The sequence below is a fragment of the Cricetulus griseus genome, chromosome 7, assembly GCF_003668045.3.
Source record: "Cricetulus griseus strain 17A/GY chromosome 7, alternate assembly CriGri-PICRH-1.0, whole genome shotgun sequence".
Classification (NCBI taxonomy): domain Eukaryota; kingdom Metazoa; phylum Chordata; class Mammalia; order Rodentia; family Cricetidae; genus Cricetulus; species Cricetulus griseus.
In genome coordinates, this window is record NC_048600.1 from 133,402,578 (window position 1) to 133,426,727 (window position 24,150).

The 24,150-nt window shown below is 49.1% G+C and overlaps 1 protein-coding gene across 9 annotated transcripts in view; it reads right to left on the reverse strand.

Annotated features, from left to right (window-relative positions):
* Ccdc57 (coiled-coil domain containing 57) overlaps positions 1-6,391 on the reverse strand; it is a 102,030-nt gene extending 95,639 nt beyond the window's left edge. For 4 of the 9 annotated variants that reach the window (XR_003487091.2, XM_035447935.1, XM_027425339.2 and 1 more), the window contains exons 1-2: positions 6,216-6,390; positions 2,001-2,415 (exon numbers count right to left, since the gene is read on the reverse strand). Coding sequence is in view for 5 of the 9 variants with exons in the window: in XM_035447935.1 (XP_035303826.1) it covers positions 2,001-2,407 (407 nt within the window). In the remaining 4 variants the exon portion in view is untranslated. Of the gene's footprint in view, positions 1-402; positions 569-1,984; positions 2,416-6,215 lie in introns of those variants that run through there. The other 5 variants (XR_003487090.2, XM_027425341.2, XM_027425338.2 and 2 more) reach the window with 4 other exon arrangements.
* Between the last annotated feature and the right edge of the window lie 17,759 nt (positions 6,392-24,150).

The following is a 24,150-nucleotide window of genomic DNA, read 5'->3' on the forward strand; positions in this document are numbered from 1 at the left end:
TATGCACACACCGAACGCTCGCATGCATACCTATGCACACACCGAACGCTCGCATGCATACCTATGCACACACCGAACGCTCGCATGCATACCTATGCACACACCGAACGCTCGCATGCATACCTAGGCACACACCGAACGCTCGCATGCATACCTATGCACACACCGAACGCTCGCATGCATACCTAGGCACACACCGAACGCTCGCATGCATACCTATGCACACACCGAACGCTCGCATGCATACCTAGGCACACACTGAACGCTCGCATGCATACCTATGCACACACTGAACGCTCGCATGCATACCTAGGCACACACTGAACGCTCGCATGCATACCTAGGCACACACCGAACGCTCGCATGCATACCTAGGCACACACTGAACGCTCGAATGCATACCTAGGCACACACCGAATGCACAGCCCTGCAGGGTGCTCTTCACATGCAGTTGGCACATGGCTTTTGCAGGGGACCTCCAAGAAGGAGAACTTCTGCTTGCCCTGAATCTGCCTGTCACCTCTAAACGGAGTGACCAACTGTGCAGGAGAGAACACAACACAGAACCCCAAACTGATGGACTAACAAGGACCAGGAAAAGGGCCAGGCATGGCGATGCACACCTTTAGTCCCAGCACTCAGGAGGAAGCATCAGGCAGATCTCTGTGAGTTCAAGGCCAACCTGGTCTACATAGTGAATTCCAGGACAGCCAGGCCTACATAGTGTGACCCCGGGGGAAAGGGGAGAGAGTTCTATCAGATGATGCCAATATTTAGAAAAACAAATAAAAACAGAAAAATCTCAGCAAAGAAAGAGATACAACAAACAACAGAAATGTGATAACTAAAAAGTATAATAACTACTCAGGTCACGACCCCCAACGCCTCTAATCAAGATCCCAGCACTAGGGAGGCAGAGGCAGGCAGATCTTTGTGAGTTCAAGGTCAGCCTGGTCTACATAGTGAGGCCCTACCTCAAAACAACAACAACAAAAAGATTTAAGAAGTACAATAACCTAAACAAAAGGCTCACAATCTGGGCATGATGTCACAATAATTTGACAAAGGAGGGAGCTTGTGAACTTGATACAGACATTAGACAGTATATGATTGAACAGAGAGAAAATAAACTAAAAATAAAACGAACAAATGGGTGGAGCAGTAACAACGGATACTTATTATGCCCTTGGGGGTTTCAGGGTAGGAGGAAAGAGCACGGACTGACAAAGGATCTGCACACGACGGAAAGGTCTCAGGTTTGGAGAAAAAGGGAAAAGTTGAAAGAGTCACAAGAAGACAGAAAGCAGCTTTGAGCTGTGAACAGACCTCTGTGATGCCCTCCAGATTCAGTGGCTGAGTAGCACTTCCTGGTTGTGGATTGAAGGTGCTGCAGGACATTTACTACAGACCTCCATGTCTGACACAACACTTCTGGGAACGCTAGGTGAAACTTGTGGAATGTATTGCTAAAACTCAGCAGACCAGTAGCTCCCATCCAACTCTAAAGTTAAGAATGTTAGCAGATAACATCTGACATGCGGGGGCGGTGGTGGCTTACACCTTCAGTCCCCGCACTTTGGAGGCAGAGATAGGTGGATCTCTGTGAATTTGTGGCCAGCCTGGTCTACAGAGTGAGTACCAGGGCAGCTAGGACTATACAGTGAGGTCTTGTCTAAAAAACAAAGAAATCTTGGGCTGAGATCTAAAGAAAAGATCATAATATCACTAAGAGCACAGTGAAACATGCATCACCCATTGGGCACCAGAAAAAAATAATCTGTAGGGGTAAACTTTTTAAAATAGTAGCTCAAAAATTATATTCCAAGTGTCTCATTTGTTCCACACACAATCCTGGGAAACTACTTCATGGACCACAGGGACATTTCATTTTACTGAATAGGCCCAGGGTGAGGGTACAGTGAGAGTGGGTGACTCCTAGCCTGTTGGAAGAAGGATCCAGGATCTTGATGTCTGTGATGCTCACCTGCAACAATGCTCACCTGTGGATACGCTCCAGCTCCAAGTGATGCTCTTGTAACATTAGCTGGTGACGATGCTGCAACTCCTCCACGTGCCTGGTCTCTCTGGTGAGTGCCTGCTTCAGCTTGGCCACCTCTATCTTGAGCTCGCTGGCCTCTGCTTGATGAGCCTCCTCCCGCCTGCGGGCCTGGGTGAATTCAACATCATAGCGCTCCAGCTCACGGTCCCGCTCCTCCAACACCTGAAGGTTGTAAACAAAGTCCTCTTGCAAGCGCTGCAGCTTCCCCTGTGTCTCCTCCAGGTGTTTCCGAGTAGTCTGTAGAGTTGTCTCTTGCAGCTGGGCACGGTGAGCCTGCAGTGCCCGCCACTCCTCCTCCTTTCGAGCCAGCAGCTCACCCAGTTCCTTCTCTGAGCACAGTGGCAGCATGGTGGCAGCTGTGACAAAGAGAAGGCAACAAGTAGCAAACCATTAGGGACTCTAAACTTCCTTCCCTGGTGCCCACCTCAGGTTCTCTAGCCATGGTGACCATGGTCACTCCCTGGTTCTGATGTCAGGGAGGCTCAGAGCCAAGGGGCAGCCCCAAGCCCAAGGCCTCCAGGGTTCACCTGCCCCTCATCATGGGCGGCTGCTTCTTGAACTTCATTCTACAGCAGGAAAACCAGGGGCTGTAAATCCAGGGAAAGCAGAGGAAGGGAAGATGGGAACCGTGACTTGAACATCTCCAAGAGCTACGTTCTGTCAGACAGCTTCGTGTATCTCTTACTCCATTTGCAAGTTAGAAATTTGAGGCAGCCAAGTAGCTAAGCCAGGGCTGAAGCCGGCACCTGATTCTTTCCACCAGTCCACCCCTGTAGCCAGGACTCAGCCTCCTGGAAGATTTACCTCATGATAAGTTCCTTTGTTCTTTTACTTCCAAGCTATCATGGACTGATATTTTTGCAAATAACAGAAATAAGAAATAAAGGTTATAAAAAATAAAAATTAGAAAACAAAATACAATATACTAATCCAATAGTTTTTGAGATGGAATCTTGCTAAGTTGCCCAGGCTGGCCTTGAACTCTCAATACTCTGCTTTAGCCTCCTGATTAGGTATATGCCACTGTGCCTGGATAAAGTCTTCATTTTTAAAAACATTAGAGCCAACATTATAAAACTACTTTTTCAACTAGGTAGTAAGTCTTTAAAAGCCTCTTGGGGGGGGGTTGGGGACTTGCCCCACAGGGCAGAGACCGCAGTGGCCACAAGCACACTGCATGAGCCAGAGGAGAGGTTCTTCTCTGTTCACAAAGCCATTTATCTTGGGGCTTCTGATTTCACTTATATAGTCAATCTGAGGCTACTCCCAGGGAAGTACATAAGGCCAAGAATGAGCCAAGTGTGTGCCAGCGGAGGCACAAAAGTTGGAGTCACCTTTTGGAGGCAATGGCGTCTGAATGTCACCCTCCCCCAGGAGTGCCTTCCCAGGGCACATGGAGGCATCCGGCAGTTACGTTTGTGTATCACTGTCACCCCAAAGAAGGTAGCAGTCTGACTCTCTGAGAGTCGGTCTTCTTTAGAAGTATATTTACAGAGATGAATAGTGACAGCAAACACATTGAAAGAGAGCCAAAGTGAAGATGATGGGGGTTGCCTCACCTATACTCAAATCAACAATAATCAACCAACCACAGACATAAAACTCATAATAGGGGCAGGGGGACCACAGGGGTTTGCTTTTGTGTTGTGATGTACGTATGCATGTAGGAGAGGGCACGGTGCGTGTGTGAAGAACGTGGCATTATACGTGTTGTCTGTAGGCTATGTGTATGCATGTGTGGTGCTGTGAAGGTATGTGAGTATGTTATAGCAAGGTGTGTGTGCTGTGTGTGATGTAATATAGGTGAGTGAGTTCAGGTGAGTTAGGGTATATTGTGTTATGTGTTTACACCAACTTCAGAGTTCCTAAGCCAGTAGCTGCTCTTTTTTAAATATTTTATTTATTTATTATGTATACAGTGTTCTAGAGGGCACCAGATCTTATAGATAGTTGTGAGCCACCATGTGGTTGCTGGGAATTGTGAACTCAGGACCACTGGAAGAGCAGCCAGTGCTCTTAACCTCTGAGCCATCTCTCCAGCTCCTAGGTGCTCTTTATATAAGCAAGGATACTACTTAGAGAAAAGTTCATTCATGAAATTACTGATAACAAAAATTAGTTACAGTCGGGCTGGAGAGATGGCTCAGTGGTTAAGGGCACTGGCTGCTCTTGAAGAGGGCCTGGTTCCTTTTCCAGAACCCACATGACCACTCACAAGCATTTGTAACTCCAATTCCAGGGGCTCTGATGCCTTCCTCTAGAGTCCACAAGCTCCTTCGTATATATGGTTCCACAAGCATACACACAGACATAAAATAAATGAAAATTTAAATTACAGTCCAAATCATCAGAACTAAAGAAACAAGAGTGCATTTCACAGGAAATAATGGATTTTTCCATTGGACAGTGGGCACAGCTTTGTGGCAGGTCTTCCTGTAAATTCTAAATCACCTAGAACAGGGCCTGACAGCTGCTCTGTAATGGACCAGGTAGTTAGTATCTGCCAGGGGCTTTGGGTCATGCTAAGTGCTCAGGGATTGGTTGGTTTTCTGCTCAGGGGCAGGACAGATCTGGTTTTGGTTTCAGGGCCCAAGTGTGTTTCTTTCACTGGTCCTTTTTAGCCTTTTGGCTCTAATTTTAGGGCCAGGATGTATTTCTTTCACTGGCTCTGATTATAGGGACAAAGCACGTTTCTTTGGCACTGGTTTCAGGGTCAGGGTGTGTTTCTTTGGTTCTAGTTGCCAGGCCAAAGTGTGTTTCTTTTTGGCTCTGCTCAGGCTGTGTTTCATCAGCTGGCCCCTTTTCCCTCATATGTTTTCTTTATAAGACTTGCCTTGGTCAGGTGTCTCTTCACAACAATAAAACAGTGACTAAGACAATGGGCTTATATTGGTCTATTTCTGAAGCTAAGGAGTAAATTCCTGCCTGGTGCTCATGGAAGAGTTTCATAAATAATTCCAGGATATAGGTGGAAGGACAGTGACCTGTGAGGTCTGATCTGTGGGGACATCAATAATCTCATTCTTCATGACAAGCCCCAGGCCTGTGTCATCCTGAATCCCTTGGAGCTGCTGAGTCTCCTTCACCTGCTATCTTCATGGAGGACTGGCCCTGTACCCAGACAGGAGCCCTGGAGAATACATTCTGTGCCTGTTTTCTGTGGCTCTCCCAGGGCCGCAGATGCCAGAGCAGTGGTTGAAACCTACTCTGATCCTGGTTCTAAATAAAGACCTTTGGAAACTAGATCCCAGTTTATCCTGAAAGGTCTGAATGGTTTATTCGGCTAACTTGTGATTCCTTTTCTCTACCCAACATAGCAAGAATAAAACATGGCTGGGTGGTGGTGGTGTATGCCTTTAAACCCAGGACCCAGAAACCAGAAGCAAGCAGATCTTCGAGTTAGAGGCCAGCCTGATCTACAGAGTGATTTTCATAACAGCCAAGGCTACATAGAGAAACCATGTCTCGAAAAACCAAAACCAAACAAAGCAATGAAAGAATAAAACGTGAAATTAAATGAAAAAAATCAGGAAGTTTTCACTGATGTATGCTAAAATTAGTCACTGAAAACACGGCTAGAAGCAGGACTTTACACAAGCAAGCACCTCCCCCGAAAGGTATTTATTATTTATAACGGGAAAATAGTAACCTAACTTTGCTTATTTAGTTACTTTTTTTGAGACAGGGTCTCTACTTAGCCATGGGTGTCCTGGAACTATGCAGACCAGACTGGCCTCGAACTCAGAGATCTGCCTGCCTCTGCCTCCCAAATGCTGGGATTAAAGGCGTGCCCAGAAGAAAACAGTAACTTTATGATAGCCATTTGATAGACACCACTGTCTCCTGGGAGGCACGAGGGCAGAATGCTAAATGTTAGTAACTCAATCTTATGTTAAATATCGGGCCAGCCGAGGATGAGATGCAGTCTACAAAATAACGGACTTATGAAGTCAGCGGGGCAGCGCGGCGCTGATCCAGGCTGCAGAGCAGGGGGAACACTGCGGCTAACGTGCTGATTCGGGGCACCCTGCACCCAGTGCCGCTGCCGGCCTCGCGATGGTCGCCCGAGGCTACTACTTCCTGAGGGAGGCGTCTGGGGAGCCTGGGTCAAAGCCCCACGGGAGCCGGAACCTGAAGCGATGGCCATGCCACTCACCCCGTGCTCCATCGGCAGGGCCCAGCGAAATCCTCGTCGCCTCCCGGCGCGCGACCAGGCACCGCGCCAGCCCGCTCTGGGGCCGCCGGGATTCCGAGCGCCAGCACTAGCTCGCCCGCTCGCCCGCCCTCCGGTCGCACCTCTAGCGCGGGCCACGTTACCATAGCGACTGGAGTCCGCGGCCTGGGTCCGGGTGCACTGTGAGCATCGCTCCGATCCCTCCGTGCAGAAACAGGAACCCCAACACAGAGTTCCGACCTCCGCGGGGTCCACACTGGCATTGAATAGGGTTTGCTGACCTGTGGGACTCCCTGAGTAGTGCAAAAGCCCGCACCTGTGGCGCTCTGTGTCCTCCCCCCAGGTGGCCTGAGGGTCCCCAGGGTGCCCATCTTGTAGCCCCAAAGGGCTAATTTCATCTGCGAGGAGGCGCCGGCAGGCGGACGGGCTGGGAGCTCAGGTGGAGAGCCTGCGAGTCGGGCGTGGGGAGTTGCTCCGTGGACGCAGATCTTTCCTGCATTGCGTTAGTGTAGCCTGCACTTGGGACTATGGCAAGGGTGCAGTGGACTGCACATGGCAAGGTTGGAGGGAGGTTGCACCGGGGGCCGATCACCAGGCGGGGAGGGGGGGCGCTAAGTGAAGGGATCGGTCGTACTTCGGAGCTCTGGGTGAGGGGCCACATTGAGTGCTCTCCAGGGTTTGCCCTGATACCTCAGGCATCAAAAGGTGAGCGTTTATGCAGGACCCAGGCTTTCATGGACTAAGTAGAGTTGAATGGAGTGAAGCAGGTTACTGGGAAGGGCCTGCATGAGCCCAACATCAGGCTTGCGTCTGTTGCAGGCGTGCCTCTGTTTCTGTCTTAGCTAGTCATTTAAATCCTCGGGTTATCTGAGGGCCAAGGAGATGGCTCAGTGGATGGGCGAGCCTGATGACCAGAGTTGCTCTCTGGGACCTACATAGTGGAAGAAGAAAACCAATTCCCTTGAGTTTTTCTCTGACTTCCATATGTTGTGGTGTGCATTCGCACCATCACACAAAATAAATAAATAAATAAATAAATAAATAGGTAAACTGTGTGGCCCAGCCCTGGGTCAGAAGCCAGCACTGACTCACACACCTCAGCCAGCACAGTTCCCAAGGGATGGGGAGTGTCTGGGAATCCCGTGCTCCAGGAGGGCAGCATCCAGTGGTCTAGCGTCATTCCTACTTTCCTGCCTTACATTCTGTAGTCTTCCTAACCCCATCAGTCTTTCCCTTGTACTCGCTGTTCCCACTTCCTGATAGCATGCTTGGTGCTTGATCTGAACCCTCCCCCAGACAGCTTGCCTTTGTCCTTCCGCTGCTATCTCCTCAGCCATATCTGAATCTCTTGGACCCCTAAGGGCCTTTCGTTCTATTAGAATGTGAGGAAGAACCAGCTGTCAACTCTTTGCTACCTAATTCAGAGCTCCTGCCTTAGCTGTGGAGTCCAAGAGGCAGACCCAAGCCAGAAATATGCTCACACCCTTGTTTCTGCCTTACTCAGTCATATTCCTGGGAGTTTCCTAAGGTGATGGGGGAACTGGGGCCCCCGTGTATATGAAAATGGCCAGAGAAGGCTGAGAGGACCCAGCCTAAGCTGAGTTCTCAAAGTAGGGCTAGACTACCCACAAGGGACCCAGAACACATGGCCTCTGAGTCCCCCAAGCCTTGGTTCCCTTTTCTGAAAAGTGAGGGTCTGTAAACGCCTTGTGTTATGAATGGAAGTGGGTTCCCCAGAATCCATATTTTAAATTCTATTCCCCAAAGCAGCTGCATTTGGAAGTTAAGGCTTTAAGGAGATAATTATTGATAATTGTCAGGGTGGGACTCTGTTCCACAGGACAGGCATCCCTTATAAGAAGAGAAAGAGACACTAGGAGCACACTGAAAAGCCAAGTGAGGACATAGGAAGAAGGAGCTGTTTTCAGGCTGAAGAGAGAGGCCAGAAGAAACCAGCCTTGCTGGCTTCCTGACCTCAGCCATTCATCTCCAGAAATGAGAGAAAGGAGTGTCTGTGTGAAGCTCCAATCCTTGGCATTTAGGATGGTAGCCAGAGCAGAATCACCATATCATAGGGAAATGTGCTTGGAACTGTGGTTGGGTAATCAAGGTGTCATGGTGACTACAGTCATTCTTGCAGCTAAGCCACATGCCCCAGCACCTAAGAACAGAAGTAGGGGTGCCATCCAAGTCTAGAAGCTGTGGTAGTGTCTCAGACACTCCTTGCATCCCAAGATTCCTCCCAATACCACCTGAGGGTTCTGGCTCAGATTATCACACCCTGCAGCCTCCCAGATGGCCGCATCTCAGTGCTTCAGCATTTCCTTCTTGACACCTGCAGACTGAAGAAGGCCCACCCCTGAGCTCTCGTGCACTCCATATACCACTCCCCCTACCCACCAAACCCTGTTCTTAGCCTCCCTAGATGGCTAAGGATATGACATTCACTCCACTTCCTTGGAGGACAGTGCAGGAGGGTGAGAGGCAGACCAATTGACATGTGAAAAGATGCTAAACTTATCTCTCACCAATCTGGGGAAACCAGGGTGCTGGTAGCAGCCTACCCACACTAGAGGCTCAAAGGGAGGATCCTCCTTGTGTCCTTTAGCTGCTACTGGTGGCAGCCTCCTTGGCATCCTTGACTGCAGGTGCAGCAGTGGTCACGTGGCTTTCTACAGTAAGCCTCTCTTCACATACCACTCAGCTTAGGATGACAGTCTTGTTGGATCAGATGTACTCAGGACAGTGTAACCCATCTTAACCAATTGTATCTTCAGTCATCTTGTTTCCAAGTAAGGCCACATTTGAGGCACAGGTGTCCAGGACTGTCTTTTGAGGAGCCAGCATGCATCCCAATATAGACCACTTCTTCTGGGCCTGTGCTGAGCTCCAGTGGCCACTCTGCAGTGATCCTTACCACAAATGTAGAGGAGATACTAAGGCTAAGGGATACTGTTTTATACCATAGTGAGTGGTGCAGCTGCAACCCCACCCTGCCCACGCCCTTATGCACAACCCAAGCCTCTGTCCAGTTATAGACAGAGGTCAACTGTCCTCTTAGACAACCTGGCATCAGTACCAGAGCACCCCCAGTGCAGATGTCATGAGTAACAGGTGTATGGGTTCCAGGGTGGAATGAATAAGGAAGAGCAGGAGGGCCAAAAGGCTAAAGTTGGGCCAGAACCCTGGGATGCCAGAACAGAGGCTGACTTGGTGGATGCTTGCTGATAACCGAGTGAGCAGCCTAACTTGGTAACTGGGCAGCCTCCTAGGACAATGCCCTTGGGATGAAAGCAGCACCAAAGCTACCAAGGACCCCTGGTCCTCGCCATCCACAACTTGGGAGTCCTTCCTTTGATTTGTGGCCATAGGAAAACCTTGTCATGGCACCTACCCCCAACACACACACACACATACACACACACACTCACACACACTCACACACACACTCACACACACACACACACACACACGCACACACACATACACACACGCACACACACATACACACACGCACACACACACAGAGAGGGGGGGGAGTGGAGGGAGGGAAGGAGGGAGAGAGAGCTGTCTGCCTTAGGACTCTAGGCCTTCTTGAGGCCACAATAGCACAGGGACCTGGCACAGGAAGTAGTGTAGGGCACAGACCTGTGTGGCCTTGAGCAAGTCACTTCCCTTAGGTTCAGGAAATGGCAGCATCAAACTTATTGGGGCGACTTCTCCATCTGCCAGAGGGCAGGAGGTGAGCTGAGAAATGGAGGAGATGGAAGTCACCTTCTTCTTGGACCTTGAATTAGTGACAATGGGCGCAGAGATTTGGTTATGTTCCCTACGAGATCCCTCACTAGGGAGTCATACTCTCAGCCTGGAGAACCCTGGGAATGACCCCTGTCACCTGTTCTCCACAGATGAGGGCAGAGGTACAGAGGTATAGGTAAGATTCATTATTAGGGGAAGTGTTTATCACAGTATGGCAGGACCTGTACAAATGGTCTCTGTCCCTAAGGACCAGAGAATTGAATAGGGCCACTAGGATGGGCGAACTGGCTAGGAACTGAGGACATAAGAGACGAGGCTTTGGTGGAAAGGACAGCAGGTGTCTAGGAAGGGACAAGCAGCACTGGCCTTGTGCAAAGGGAAATGCCAGCTCAGCCACTGGCCACCCCTTCAGAAACCTGTGGTCTTCTGCTTCCCTGTGCAGAGCCTTTAAGATCTGGGTGCTGACTCACAGGGAGGGGTAGCAGTTCCTAGTTCCCAGTGGACTGTTGGGCAGAGTCTCGCCCCTCCCTTGATCTGGGGCATAATTCTAGCTAGCATAAAGGCTGTCTACCCCTGAGTTCCCTGGTCCCCTTATCATGGTCTGACCTCTCCTGGAGCCCTTGAATCTTCCATGATGAATTCCAAGAGCAGGAACCTTTCAGAATAAGGATAGGAGGTCATGACATCTGCCCCCTTGGTTAGGGGTTGTTCCACACTGTGAGTCTTTGATTGCAGTTTAGATATGATAAGCTCTAGGTAGATGGTGGAGGTGAATTAGGCCTCGGTCAGTAGAGGAAGAGAAATTAAGGTACAAGGTGTATCGGCTCTTGGTGGGGGGGGGGGTCCGTCGTCGTCGTCGTCGTCGTCGTCGTCGTCGTCGTCGTCGTCGTCGTCGTCGTCGTCGTCGTCGTCGTCGCAAGCCTTATATAAGATGTCCAAACTCTGCTCAGCAGAAGTCATGATAAAAGGAGAAGGGCAGGACTAGCTCAGCTGACCATTGGAGAAGTCTGAAGGCTCCACCCTACATCTGGGCTAACAGCTTATGGAGAGATGAGGGCTGGCCAGGCTGGGAGCAGGTCCACCTCCTGCTGACCCTCTATTCACTTTGTCTGTCTGATCCTGGCTCTGAGCCTGGAAGTCTAGTGGAAATTACTATTGGTATGGACAGAAAGTAAGGGAAAGGAGAACCTGGAGGCTGCCTTGGGGGAGAAGGAACGCTGCTTGGGCTAAGCAGGACTGAGAGCACCCCAGGGCATCCGGGCCACATGGACACTCAGAACTGTCAGTGAGAGGGTGGTCTTGAGGTCTGTAAGAGTAGATAAATTACAGTGGACAAAAAAATGAGGACCAGGGACCCCAAATGTGGAGTTCAGGGGATGTGGAGAAGGCCTCGGAGCTGCTAAATGGGAGGGACACCAGCAGCAGCTAGGGAGACCCAAGGATGTTCACAGAGGAGCTGTGGGGGTGAGGAGTGGGTGGTGTGTTTGGGGGCCAGGCAGAGCCGAGGCAGAGCCGAGGCAGAGAATAACCAACACTACTTGGAAGGGGCTTGGTGCCTCTGAGGTTGTGGGGATGGTGAGCAAGTGTCTGTGCCGGGCCGGAGCTGTTAAGTGACAGCTATTCTTGTGACTAGTGTTCATAGGCTCCTGTCAGCAGACACCATGTAGCCACGGACTATTCTCTGGACTCCAGAACAGGTCTTACCTCTGTACTCAGTTGTACTTTAAGCCACTGGCCCTGCTCAGGTGGAGCCTGGGTGGCCTCATGACTTCCTAGTGTCACCTCATAAGGCAAGACTTGGAAGAGTCACTTTATGGCACTGCCTGCAGTTTCTGAAGCAGCCTGTTGCCACCTGCACTTTACAGATGCGACACAGATAGAGGTCGGTGCTGCCCTTAAACCCTTGGGATGTGGAGAAAGATGACTGGCCTGAGAACAGCAGGGGAGGGGAGGGAGACACGGTTAGTGAGGGCTAGGAGTCCCATAGAGGCTTGTGATGGCTATTTTTGGTTCTCAACTTGACTACATCTGGAATTAACTAAAACCCAAGTGGCTGGGTACACACATGAAGGATTTTTAAAAATCATCATTAAACCATTTGGAGTGGGAAGACTCAGTCTTCATCCAGGTGTTTTGAGATGGGAAGACACATTTTTAGCCGGGCCACACCTTATGGTGGCAGGAAGGGCATGGAAGCCGGAAGCTCTCCGCTCTTTGACCGCTTACTCTCACTCTTGCTGGCAAGTCCATTCCTCCTGGCATGACAGCCCTACTTCTTCAGGGTTCCGGAGTCTGTGCAAGACCAGCTGAGACATCGACCTCATGGACTGAACAACGCCTGGGTTCTTGGGCCTTCCATTGGTAGACAGCCATTGTTGGCCTCGCTGGACCACAGCCTATAAATCATTCTAATAAATCATATCAGTTCTGTTCCTCTAGAGAACCCTGACTAATAAAAGGCTGGAGGTGCCACCCCAAGGTCTGAAAAGCAGGCCTAGGGGACACGGACAGAAACAACAGAGGAGGACAGGGGGCTATACGCAAAATGGCCCCCTCACTACACAGCCTGTCTCCCCTCCTTCATATACCAGGGTAACCCACAGGGAGATCCAGGACCTAGATGGTACCAAAGAGGGGCAGAGGGAGCCTGAGTGTTCCCTCCAGCTGGAGCAAAGGGGAAAGGATACAAAGAAGACGGAGAGAAACAAGTAGGAAGAAGAGTACCCAGGGGGCCCCGGACCTATAGAGCAAGAGAGTTTGGATTCCAGACAGAGCTGTGACTCTCGGTTGGCCTGGCCTAGCTACCTCAAGTAAAGCCTGGGAACCACACAGAATTCTGGGTAAGGAGGGGGGATATGGACAATGGACTCCATCACCCCATACAAGAGTGGGAGACTCAAGGAGGCCTCCAGTCTCACAGCCTCAAGCTCCTGCCTGGCACTGCCCACTCCAGCCAAGACACAGAGAAGGCTGAATATACACTCCTAGTATGTAACAGAGAAAGTAATAGGTCTCTGACATAGTGGCACATGCCTTAAATCCAGCACTCTGGAGGCAGAGACAGGCAGAATCCTCTCTGAGTTTGAGGCCAGCCTGGTCCACAGAGTGAGTTCCAGACCAGCCAACACTGTATAGAGAAACCTTGTCTCAAAAACAAAACAAAATGCTAAGCAAGTGCAATAGCTCATACCTTTAATCCCAGCAAAAGGGAGAGTAAAGCAAGAAGGATGTTAAGTTTGAGACTAACCTGGCTACACAGTGAAATCCCATCTCAAAAACAAAAATAAAAGACATTTTTTGGGAGGTGCTTAATAGAAAAACGCTTGCATAGCATGTGAAAGCTCCTTAGTTTGATCCAAAACAACAACGAAAAACTCAAAACATTAAAAAAAAATTCTGGGATAATTGGACGTCCATATATACAGGAATGAGACCAGACTCCTATCTCAAGTCACTCACAGAGAGGAACTTCAAATTGGACAATGGGTCAAATGAACCATCAACTCTTGGAAGAAAACATAAGGGGAGGGGGTCTATTTCCAATATCAAAAATAAAGAGAAAGAAAGGTAAATGAAAAGATGAAAATAAAATTTCACAGCAGGGGGTTTTATCAGGACACTAAAAACACAAGCAACTAAAATTGGAAAGGTAATAATAACAGGTCTGTTGGTAAGTACCTTGAAGCCCAACACTCAGGTGACAGGTAGAGGTAGGTGGGTAGAAACCAAGGCTAGCCAATGCTATATAGTGCCATGCTGTCAAAGAAAGGAGAAAGGAAGGAAGGAAAAGTCAGTAGGCAACGAAGAGATGTTCCAGGGGCAGGAGATGGCTTAGTGGGTAAAACATTTATTGTTCAAGTATGAGGACAGGAGGAGTTCAGCTCTCTAGCACCCATGTAAATGCAGGGTGAGTAGCTGTGGTGACTTGTCTGTGATCTCAACAATGAAGTGGAAAGTGGAGCCAGGGAATCTCTCTGGCAAACTAGGTAGGGAGACTAGACAAATGGGTGAGTTCTGGGTTCTGTGAGAAATTCTGCCTCTATAAATAAGGTGGAGTGCAATCAGCAAAGACACCCCTCATCTGTCAGCTTTGGCCTTCATGGGCACATGCAGATATGAGCTTTAGCGCCCTATACACACCACACCACACACACATACCACACACACACACACACACACACACACACACACACACACCACATACACACATACCACACACACACATATCATACACACACACCACATACACACATATCATACACACACACACACACCACATACACACATACCACACACACACATATCATACACACACACACACACACATATCATACACACACACCACAAACACACATATCATACACACACACACACACCACATACACACACACCACATACACACATATCATACACACACACACACACACCACATACACACATACCACACACACACATATCACACACACACACACACATATCATACACACACACCACATACACACATATCATACACACACACACACACACATACCACACACACACACACACACACCACATACACACACACACACACACACACACATATCATACACACACCACACACACAAACCAAACATACCACACACCACATCACACACACACATCACAAACCACACACACATACCATATATACACATACACAGACCACACACACACACACACACACACACACACACACACACACAACACACATTATAGAAAAGCAAAGAAATGGGGATGGAGAGTTGGCTCAGTGGTTATGAGCACTCATTCTTGCAGAAGACCTGGGTTTGATTCCCAGAACCCACATAAGATAAAAATCAACAAATAAACAAAGCAAAGAAGTGGTGTTCTAACTACTAGTCACTTGAGAAATGTAAATCAAAACTACGTGAGCTGCTACTCCACACCCATACGGGTGACTTTAATAAAAATAAAAACAGCCTACAACCAGAGAAAATAGGTGTTGGCAAGAACATAGACAAATTGGAAGTCTTCTGCTTTGTGGTGGGAGTGTGACATAGGGCAGGTGGTGTGGAAAGCAGTTGGTAGTTCTTCATGAAGTTAAACACGCAATTCCTGTTTTGTGTGAGTCAGCAATTTCACTCCTACTTATATTGCTGGGAGAGATGAAGACATATGACTACACAAAGGCCTGGCTATCACAACTAACGCTCTTATGAACAATTATGTACAAGAGGTGGTTTGGCCCAAATGTCCGTCAGCAGGTGAACACATGCACAGAACACATTCTATCTGAATAATGGGGTATTATTCAGTGTAAAAGAATTGAAGTACTGGCAAATCTTAAGACTTTATGGTCAGTGAAAGAATCAGTCACATAAGACCACATACTGAGCCAGGCCTGCAACCCCGGTTGCTTTGGGAGGCCGAGGCAGGAGGATTGGAAGTTCAAGGCCTCCCTAGGAAACTTAGTGAGACCTTGTCTTAAAGTAAAAAGGAGGGGAAATGTCTGGACGAGTAACAGTCGAGCACTTGTCTGGTATGAGGCCCCAAATTCAGTCCCTGAGTCACTACTGTTTCCATGTGCATGAAATGTCCACAGAGGAAGAGGCAGAAAGTGCAGAAATAGTTGCCAGTGGTTACCACAGTGATTACCACGTGGGTGCAGAGGAAGATGTTGAGCTGGAGGAAGCTGGTGGTCACATAACACCTGGAGGCACTGGATGCCACTGTTTCTTTATAACTGCATGTTACATGAATTTCATTTTGGTTTTAAACATGAGCCAACTTCAAGTAACAAAGTACCTTGCTGGGAAAGAGCAATTTGGGGAAGAAGAAAGGAAGACATGTGCTACAGGTCACACTGGCGTGTCTTTCTGGCCATTTTTGCTCTGTGTGTGTGGATGAGTGTGGATGTGTGTGGATGTGTGTGGGTGTGCATGGATGTGTGTGGATGTGTGTGGATGTGTGTGGATGTGCGTGGGTGTGTGCGTGGGTGTGTGTGGGTGTGTGTGGATGTGTGTGGATGTGCGTGGATGTGTGTGGGTGTGCGTGGATGTGCGTGGGTGTGCGTGGATGTGTGTGGATGTGCGTGGATGTGTGTGGGTATGCGTGGATGTGCGTGGGTGTGCGTGGATGTGCGTGGATGTGCGTGGATGTGTGTGGGTGTGCGTGGATGTGTGTGTGGATGTGTGTGTGTGTGTGTGGATGTGCGTGGATGTGTGTGGGTGTGTGTGGGTGTGTGTGGGTGTGTGTGGATGTGTGTGGGTGTGTGTGGATGTGTGTGGGTGTGCGTGGATGTGTGTGGATGTGTGTGTGTGTGTGGATGTGCGTGGATGTGTGTGGGTGTGTGTGGGTGTGTGGGGGTGTGTGTGGATGTGTGTGGGTGTGTGTGGGTGTATGTGGGTGTGTGTGGATGTGCCCACCCATTCAGATGTATATGGGGTCAAGGTCAGCATCAGGATGTCTCCTTCAATTACTTTACCTTTTAAAAAAATTATTTGTTGTGTGTGAGAGAGAGTTTGAGTTCAAGGATGTCATGACAAATGTGTGGAGGTCAGGGGATGATTTCTTTCTTTCTTTCTTTTCCTTTCTTTCTTTTTTTTTTTTTTTTTTTTTTCCGAGACAGGGTTTCTCTGTAACAGCCCTGGCTGTCCTGGAATTAGCTCTTATAGTCCAGGCTGGTCTCGAACTCACAGAGATCCACCTGCCTCTGCCTCCCGAGTGTGGGATTAAAAGTGTGTGCCACCACCGCCCAGCTTCTTTCTTTCTTTTTCTTTTTCTTTTTGTTTTTCAAGACAGGGTTTCTCTGTTTAGCTTAGGAACCTGTTCTGGCACTCGCTCTGGAGACCAGGCTGGCCTCGAACTCACAGAGATCCGCCTCTGCCTCTGTCTCCTAAGTGCTGGAACTAAAGGTGTGCACCACCACTGCCTGCATCAGGGGACAGATTCCAGGAGTCACCTTGTTCTTGGTTGAGGTGCAATGTCCCTCTTGGTTCTGCTGTTGTACTTCATGCTTCAGGCCAGCTGACCTGAGGGTTTCTATGATGCTTCATTCAGGCTCTGCTTCCCACCTCACCACAGGAATCCTGGGAGTACAGATGCTCACCGTTGCATCCAACTTTCTGTGTGGTCCTGGGGATGAAACTGGAGTTGTCAGGTTTGTGTGGACATCACCTTCACTCACTGAGCCATCTCCCTGAACCTGCAGCGCCAGGGGTCTACCTGTCTCTGTCTACCACCACCGCCTTGCTGGGGTTATGGGCATAAGCTGCCTGTCCTAGCTTTTACATTGGTTCTGGGGATCCAGACTCAGGTCCTAATGTTAGAAATGGGTTCCAAGAAAATGTTCACACAATCCAAAGAAGCTCAGTGAGGCAAAAGTTTTCTCCTGCAGAAGGATGCAAAGCAACGTAAATCCAGCAATACAGCAGCGTGCCAAGGGGTTCCTGCTGGTTTTATTCCTTATGCAAAGGGGCCTTCACCTCTCTGAGTAGCTGGAGCTCAGCCTCACACCCTTTAAGGGGCGGGCCCACTTCAAATGGCACAGCTGATAAGCTAAGTTCGCCTTTCAAGTGTGGGATGCAACCTTGAGCACATATTTCTATCTTAGAAAGATGCTGAGTGGGGGAGGGATCTTGTCAGATGGTGTCTTTACTAATCTCTTTTTAAAGTTTTTTTTCAGGGCCTGGAAAGATGGCTCAGTGGTTAAGAGCACCGACTCTCTTCCAGATTTGACCTGGGTTCAATTCCCAGCACCCACAAGGCAGCTCACAATTGTCTGTAACTCCAGTTCCAGAGGATCTGACACCTTCACACAGACAGACATGCAGGCAAAACACCAATGCACACAAAAATTGATTAATTAAATCTTTTTAAAAAACTGTGTCATTATTTTATGTCTGTGAGTGTTTTGCCTGTGTGTACTATGTGCATCATAATCTGCATGCCTTGTGCCCATGAGGTCAGAAGAGGGCATCGGATTCCCTGGGACAGTAGTTGCAGATGGTGTGAGCTAACATGGTTTCAGGGAATCTAACCTGGGTCCTCCGCAAGAGCAACTGCTCTTAACCACTGAGCCACCTCTTCAGATCAGGTCTTGACTAAGTGCTTTATAGATGGAACTTCCATGGTCTCATTTAACTTTCAGATAGTCAAGACAGCACATTTTATTTTACATTTCCCACACTCACGCTTGTACTGGAAGCATTTGACCCACAAAGCCATCTCTCCTGTCCCAATTTTACCCTCAAGATAGGAAGTCCATACTCTCGCGCAAGTATGTGTGTGTGTGTGTGTGTGTGTGTGTGTGTGTGTGTGTGTGTGAGTGTGTGAGTGTGTGTGAGTGTGTGTGTGTGAGAGTGTGTGTGTGTGTGTGAGTATGTGTGAGTGTGTGTGTGTGTGTGAGAGAGAGTGTGTGTGTGTGGTGTGTGAGTGTGTGTGTGTGTGTGAGAGAGTGTGTGTGTGAGTGTGTGTGAGTATGTGTGAGTGTGTGTGTGTGTGAGAGAGTGTGTGTGTGTGGTGTGTGAGTGTGTGTGTGTGAGTGTGTGTGTGTGAGTGTGTGTGTGTGAGTGTGTGTGTGTGAGTGTGTGTGTGTGTGTAGTGTGTGTGTGTGAGTGTGTGTGTGAGTGTGTGTGTGTGAGTGTGTGTGAGTGTGTGTGTGTGTGTAGTGTGTGTGTGTGAGTGTGTGTGTGTGAGTGTGAGTGTGTGTGTGAGTGTGTGTGAGTGTGTGTGTGAGTGTGTGTGTGTGTGAGTGTGTGTGTGAGTGTGTGTGTGAGTGTGTGTGTGTGAGTGTGTGAGTGTGTGTGAGTGTGTGTGTGTGTGTGTGTGTGAGTGTGTGAGTGTGTGTGTGAGTGTGTGTGTGTGAGTGTGTGTGTGTGTGTGAGTGTGTGTGTGTGTGAGTGTGTGTGAGTGTGTGTGTGTGTGTGTGTGAGTGTGTGGTGTGTGAGTGTGTGTGTGTGGTGTGTGTGAGTGTGTGTGTGTGTGAGTGTGTTTGTGTGTGTATGTGTGTGTGTGAGTGTGTGTGAGTGTGTGTGTGTGTGTGTGTGTGTGTGTGTGTGTGTGTGTGTTGTGTGTGTATGTGTGTGTGTGTGTGTGTGTGTGTGGTGTGTGTGTGTGTGAGTGTGTGTGTGTGTGTGGTGTGTGTGTGTATGTGTGTGTGAGTGTGAGTGTGTGTGTGTGAGTGTGTTTGTGTGTGTATGTGTGTGTGTGTGAGTGTGTGTGAGTGTGTGTGTGTGTGGTGTGTGGGTGTGTGTGTGAGTGTGTGTGTGTGTTTGTGTGTGTATGTGAGTGTGTTTGTGTGTGTGTGTGGTGTGTGTGTGTGTGTGAGTGTGTGTGTGTGCGCGTGTGTGTGTGAGTGTGAGTGTGTGTGTGTGAGTGTGTTTGTGTGTGTGTGTGTGTGTGTGTGTAGTCCAGATTGATCTCACATTCCAAATCCTCTTGTCTCAGCCCCTGGTTTCTGAGACTATCTGTGTGCTACCACACCCTTTGTACATGAGCAATTCTAAGAGAAAACAAAGCTCCACTCTGCTCTCGAGTCTGCATAATTACCTCCTAGTTGACGGCCTGCTCAGTTGTGGAGCGTATCCTGCTCATATATTCGAACCCTTGACAGCCTCAAATGGTCCACACCCAGCTGCTTCCTGAGGCTACAGCATGTGGAACTGCTGTTCCCGAGCCTCTCCCTCACTCTTGCTGCTACCCATCTGTAGATGACCAAGCAAAACTTATGAGAACACCAGATCTCAGGTGAGATCAGAAGACAGCAGGGGGATGCCAGTCCCAGAGGGGCAGAAGTAGGGGGAGGGGAAACCTATGTACTTGAAATCCAATACGGGATTGTCCGCCTGGGTCCAAATAGAGTCAGATGAAGGTGGAGTGGAATGGCTAGAAAAGAAAATGGAGACTTTCCCTACAGGATGCAGGAAGGCCCACGGGAAGTTTTACAGGACAGTCAAGTGAAGGGACCCCAGAAGTGAACCCCTGAGGAGCTTCAGTGGGTTCTGCTAGGCCTGCATCACAGATCCGGAGCCTGAGGATCAGAGGAACTTTGCTCCTCTGTCTTCTCTGCTGTGCTTCCATTCCTCCCATGACCCTGGAGTCACTGCCTGGGGTCCTGGTGGCCCCAGTTCTGAGTTCCAGAAATGCTGCTCTTGTCTAGTTCTGGCTCCAGAAGATGTAGAAGAGAAGTTTCTATTGCTACCAAGGAGAAGGCCTGGTAGGCAGTTGGCTGTTCCTATTGGATTTTCACACATCCACAGTCCAACATTCACATGGACCATGAATGCACACACAAATAAACACCCCGATTTACTCAACATCCATGCCCATAACGCCCACCCAAACTGCACACATCACACATAAACACAGACACACCACAACATCTATTGCCCACCCCAACATCCTTCACCACACACATCACATGAAAACATACCAACACACAAACAGCCAGTATTCTATCCTAATACCTCCAACACACACACATCCACACGAACACTGACTAACACCCAACACCCATGCATACCCACAGCCCAATACTCACAAACACCACCATAAAACATGTGCAAAAAATGTACACCATATACCCAACATGCAGGCACACCCATCTGCAAATACCTACTCACAGCACACAAACACACCAATACCTCCAAGGCTCATGCATAGCACCTATCCAACATCCCCAATACCCACCCAACACTCATAGCTCAATACCCACACCTACACAAACATACCAAACACCTACGAACACTCAATGCACCTACCCCTACCACACACCCAATGCTCACGAACAACATAGCATACACAAACTCACCCGTACCCACACCCATCCATAGCACCAAATTCCTTGCCTGCCACACACACACCACACACACACCACACACACACCACACACACACCACACACACACCACACACACACAGACACACTCTCACACACAGACACACTCACACACACAGACACACACACAGACACAGACACACATACACATACATAGACACTCACACACACAGACACACACATAGACACACCACACAGACACGCCACACACACACAGACACACTCTCACACACAGACACACTCACACACACAGACACACACAGACACTCACATACACAGACACATACATAGACACTCACACACACAGACACACTCACACACACAAGACACACACACAGACACACTCTCACACACACAGATACACAGACACAGACACTCACACACACAGACACACACAGACACATACATAGACACTCACACACACAGACACACTCACACACACACACACACACAGACACACCACACAGACACACCACACACACACACACACACACAAGACACACACACAGACACACTCTCACACACACACACACACACACACACAAGACACACACACAGACACACACAAGACACACACACAGACACACTCTCACACACAGACACACACACACAGACACACTCTCACACACGGACACACACAGACACACACAGACACATACATAGACACTCACACACACAGACACACTCACACACACACACCACACACACACACACAGACACACACAGACACACCACACACACACACCACACACACACACACACACACAAGACACACACACAGACACACTCTCACACACAGACACACACACAGACACACACTCACACACACCACACACAGAGACACACACACATACACATACCCATACACACACATACACACACATACACACACACACTCACACACATAGACACACACAGACACTCACATACACAGACACACACACCCATACACACACACCCATACACTCACACACAGACACACACACACCCATACACACACACACAGACACACACAAGACACACACACAGACACACTCTCACACACAGACACACACACAGACATACTCACACACACACAGACACACACAAGACACAGACACAGACACACTCTCACACACAGACACACACACAGACATACACACACACAGACACACACAAGACACACACACAGACACACTCTCACACACAGACACACACACAGACACACACAAGACACACACACAGACACACACACAGACACACACACAGACACACACTCACACACACCACACACAGAGACACACACACGCGCACACACACCACACACACAGACACACACACACACACATACCCATACACACACATACACACACATACACACACACACACTCACACACATAGACACACACATACACTCACATACACACACACCCATACACACACACCCATACACTCACACACAGACACACACACACCCATACACACACACACAGACACACACAAGACACACACACAGACACACTCTCACACACAGACACACACACAGACATACTCACACACACACAGACACACACAAGACACAGACACAGACACACTCTCACACACAGACACACACACAGACATACACACACACAGACACACACAAGACACACACACAGACACACTCTCACACACAGACACACACACAGACACACACAAGACACACACACAGACACACACACAGACACACACACAGACACACACTCACACACACCACACACAGAGACACACACACGCGCACACACACCACACACACAGACACACACACACACACATACCCATACACACACATACACACACATACACACACACACACTCACACACATAGACACACACATACACTCACATACACACACACCCATACACACACACCCATACACTCACACACAGACACACACACACCCATACACACACACACACACACATACACACACACCACTCACTCATCACCCATGAGCAAATACCTTAACACTTGCTGTACAACACCAGCAGAGCACAGGTGTGTGTGTGTGTGTGTGTGTGTGTGTGTGTGTGTGTGTGTGTTGTTAGGCTGAGGTTTAACTTCTCCCACCTGCCCTCTCTCTGGGTGCTGCACAGCAGGGAAGTTGGGCAGCTGCCAGGCTAATCTGTTTTTTTTTTTTTTTCTTTTCCCAGAGGACTTGGGAAGGAATAGCCCTGGGAAAAGCATAGAATGAAGAAATGGCTTAGTCCCAAACTCATGGTCTTGGGTCCAGACTCTGTTTCCTGGGGCTTCTACCTCCATGAGTTGTAACTATCCCTTTCTGGTCTGGGCCAGGAAAGGCTGCATCCCACTCACTATACTTGCAGGGCCTGGAGGAAAATGCCCTAGGTGTGGGGTAACAGGTTTCAAAAGTCTGTCACTAGATCCCCTGGGCAGGGATCACTCAGAGAACAGGGATGGGAGCTGGGTATCCGGGGACCCCAGGAAGGAGAGCTGTGGTTGAGACAGAATGTCCCAGAGACTTGGCCTTCTTCACCTGACCCAGCTTGTCCTGGCCTCAATCCATCATGGAGTAGCAACTGGTGCTGGGTGGTTCATGTAGGCTTGGCCAGGCATAGTGACAAGGCTATAATTGTAGGGTCATGAAGACTCTCCATGGGCTGCAGATGTGGTGTCTGTATGGCTCTGCAGAGCCTGGAAGATTGCTGGCTCCTGACTGGAGAGACTTAACCTTCCACCTACCCTCCCTGGGGCAGCTGACATGGGAACCGTCAGAAAACTCTCCCTGTTTCTGAGATCATTTTGGAGACAAAGGAGGAGCCTGGCTCCTACCCTGTCTGGGAGACTGGATGCTTGCTCAAGACTGGTGATAGCTCCTTAACATCCCATGGTTCCTAGGGGCAAGGATCTTGGGAAAGTTCATGTCCCCAAGGGTTCCAGCCACTGAGTCTCCTCAGAGCACATTCCAGGACCTGATGGGACCTGAAGCTGTAGACTGGAATGGAAGGAGGTGGCACAGGTAGGGTGCCTGGAGGGACATGGTGGACTGTGGAGGGCAGGGCCCGGTCTGGCTGGATCACTGGTCAGTGCTAGGAAACTGTCCCCTCACCAGGGACAGCTACATTTCCCCAGGTACTTTCCCTTCAGAAAAGGACATCCTGAGCTGGAACAGACCCATGGTGGGCAGATCCTGGTCTGGAGAGAGCTCTCATATCATTGCTAGAACAGTAGAGGATGTGCTGTGGGAATTTTGCTCTTGGGCTCTAGGTCCTGAATGCTCCTAGATTCACCCAGAAAATGGACTATTGGGTCTTCTGGAACAACTAGGTCTCAGTCTGCAGAAATCTGGCTATGGATAGT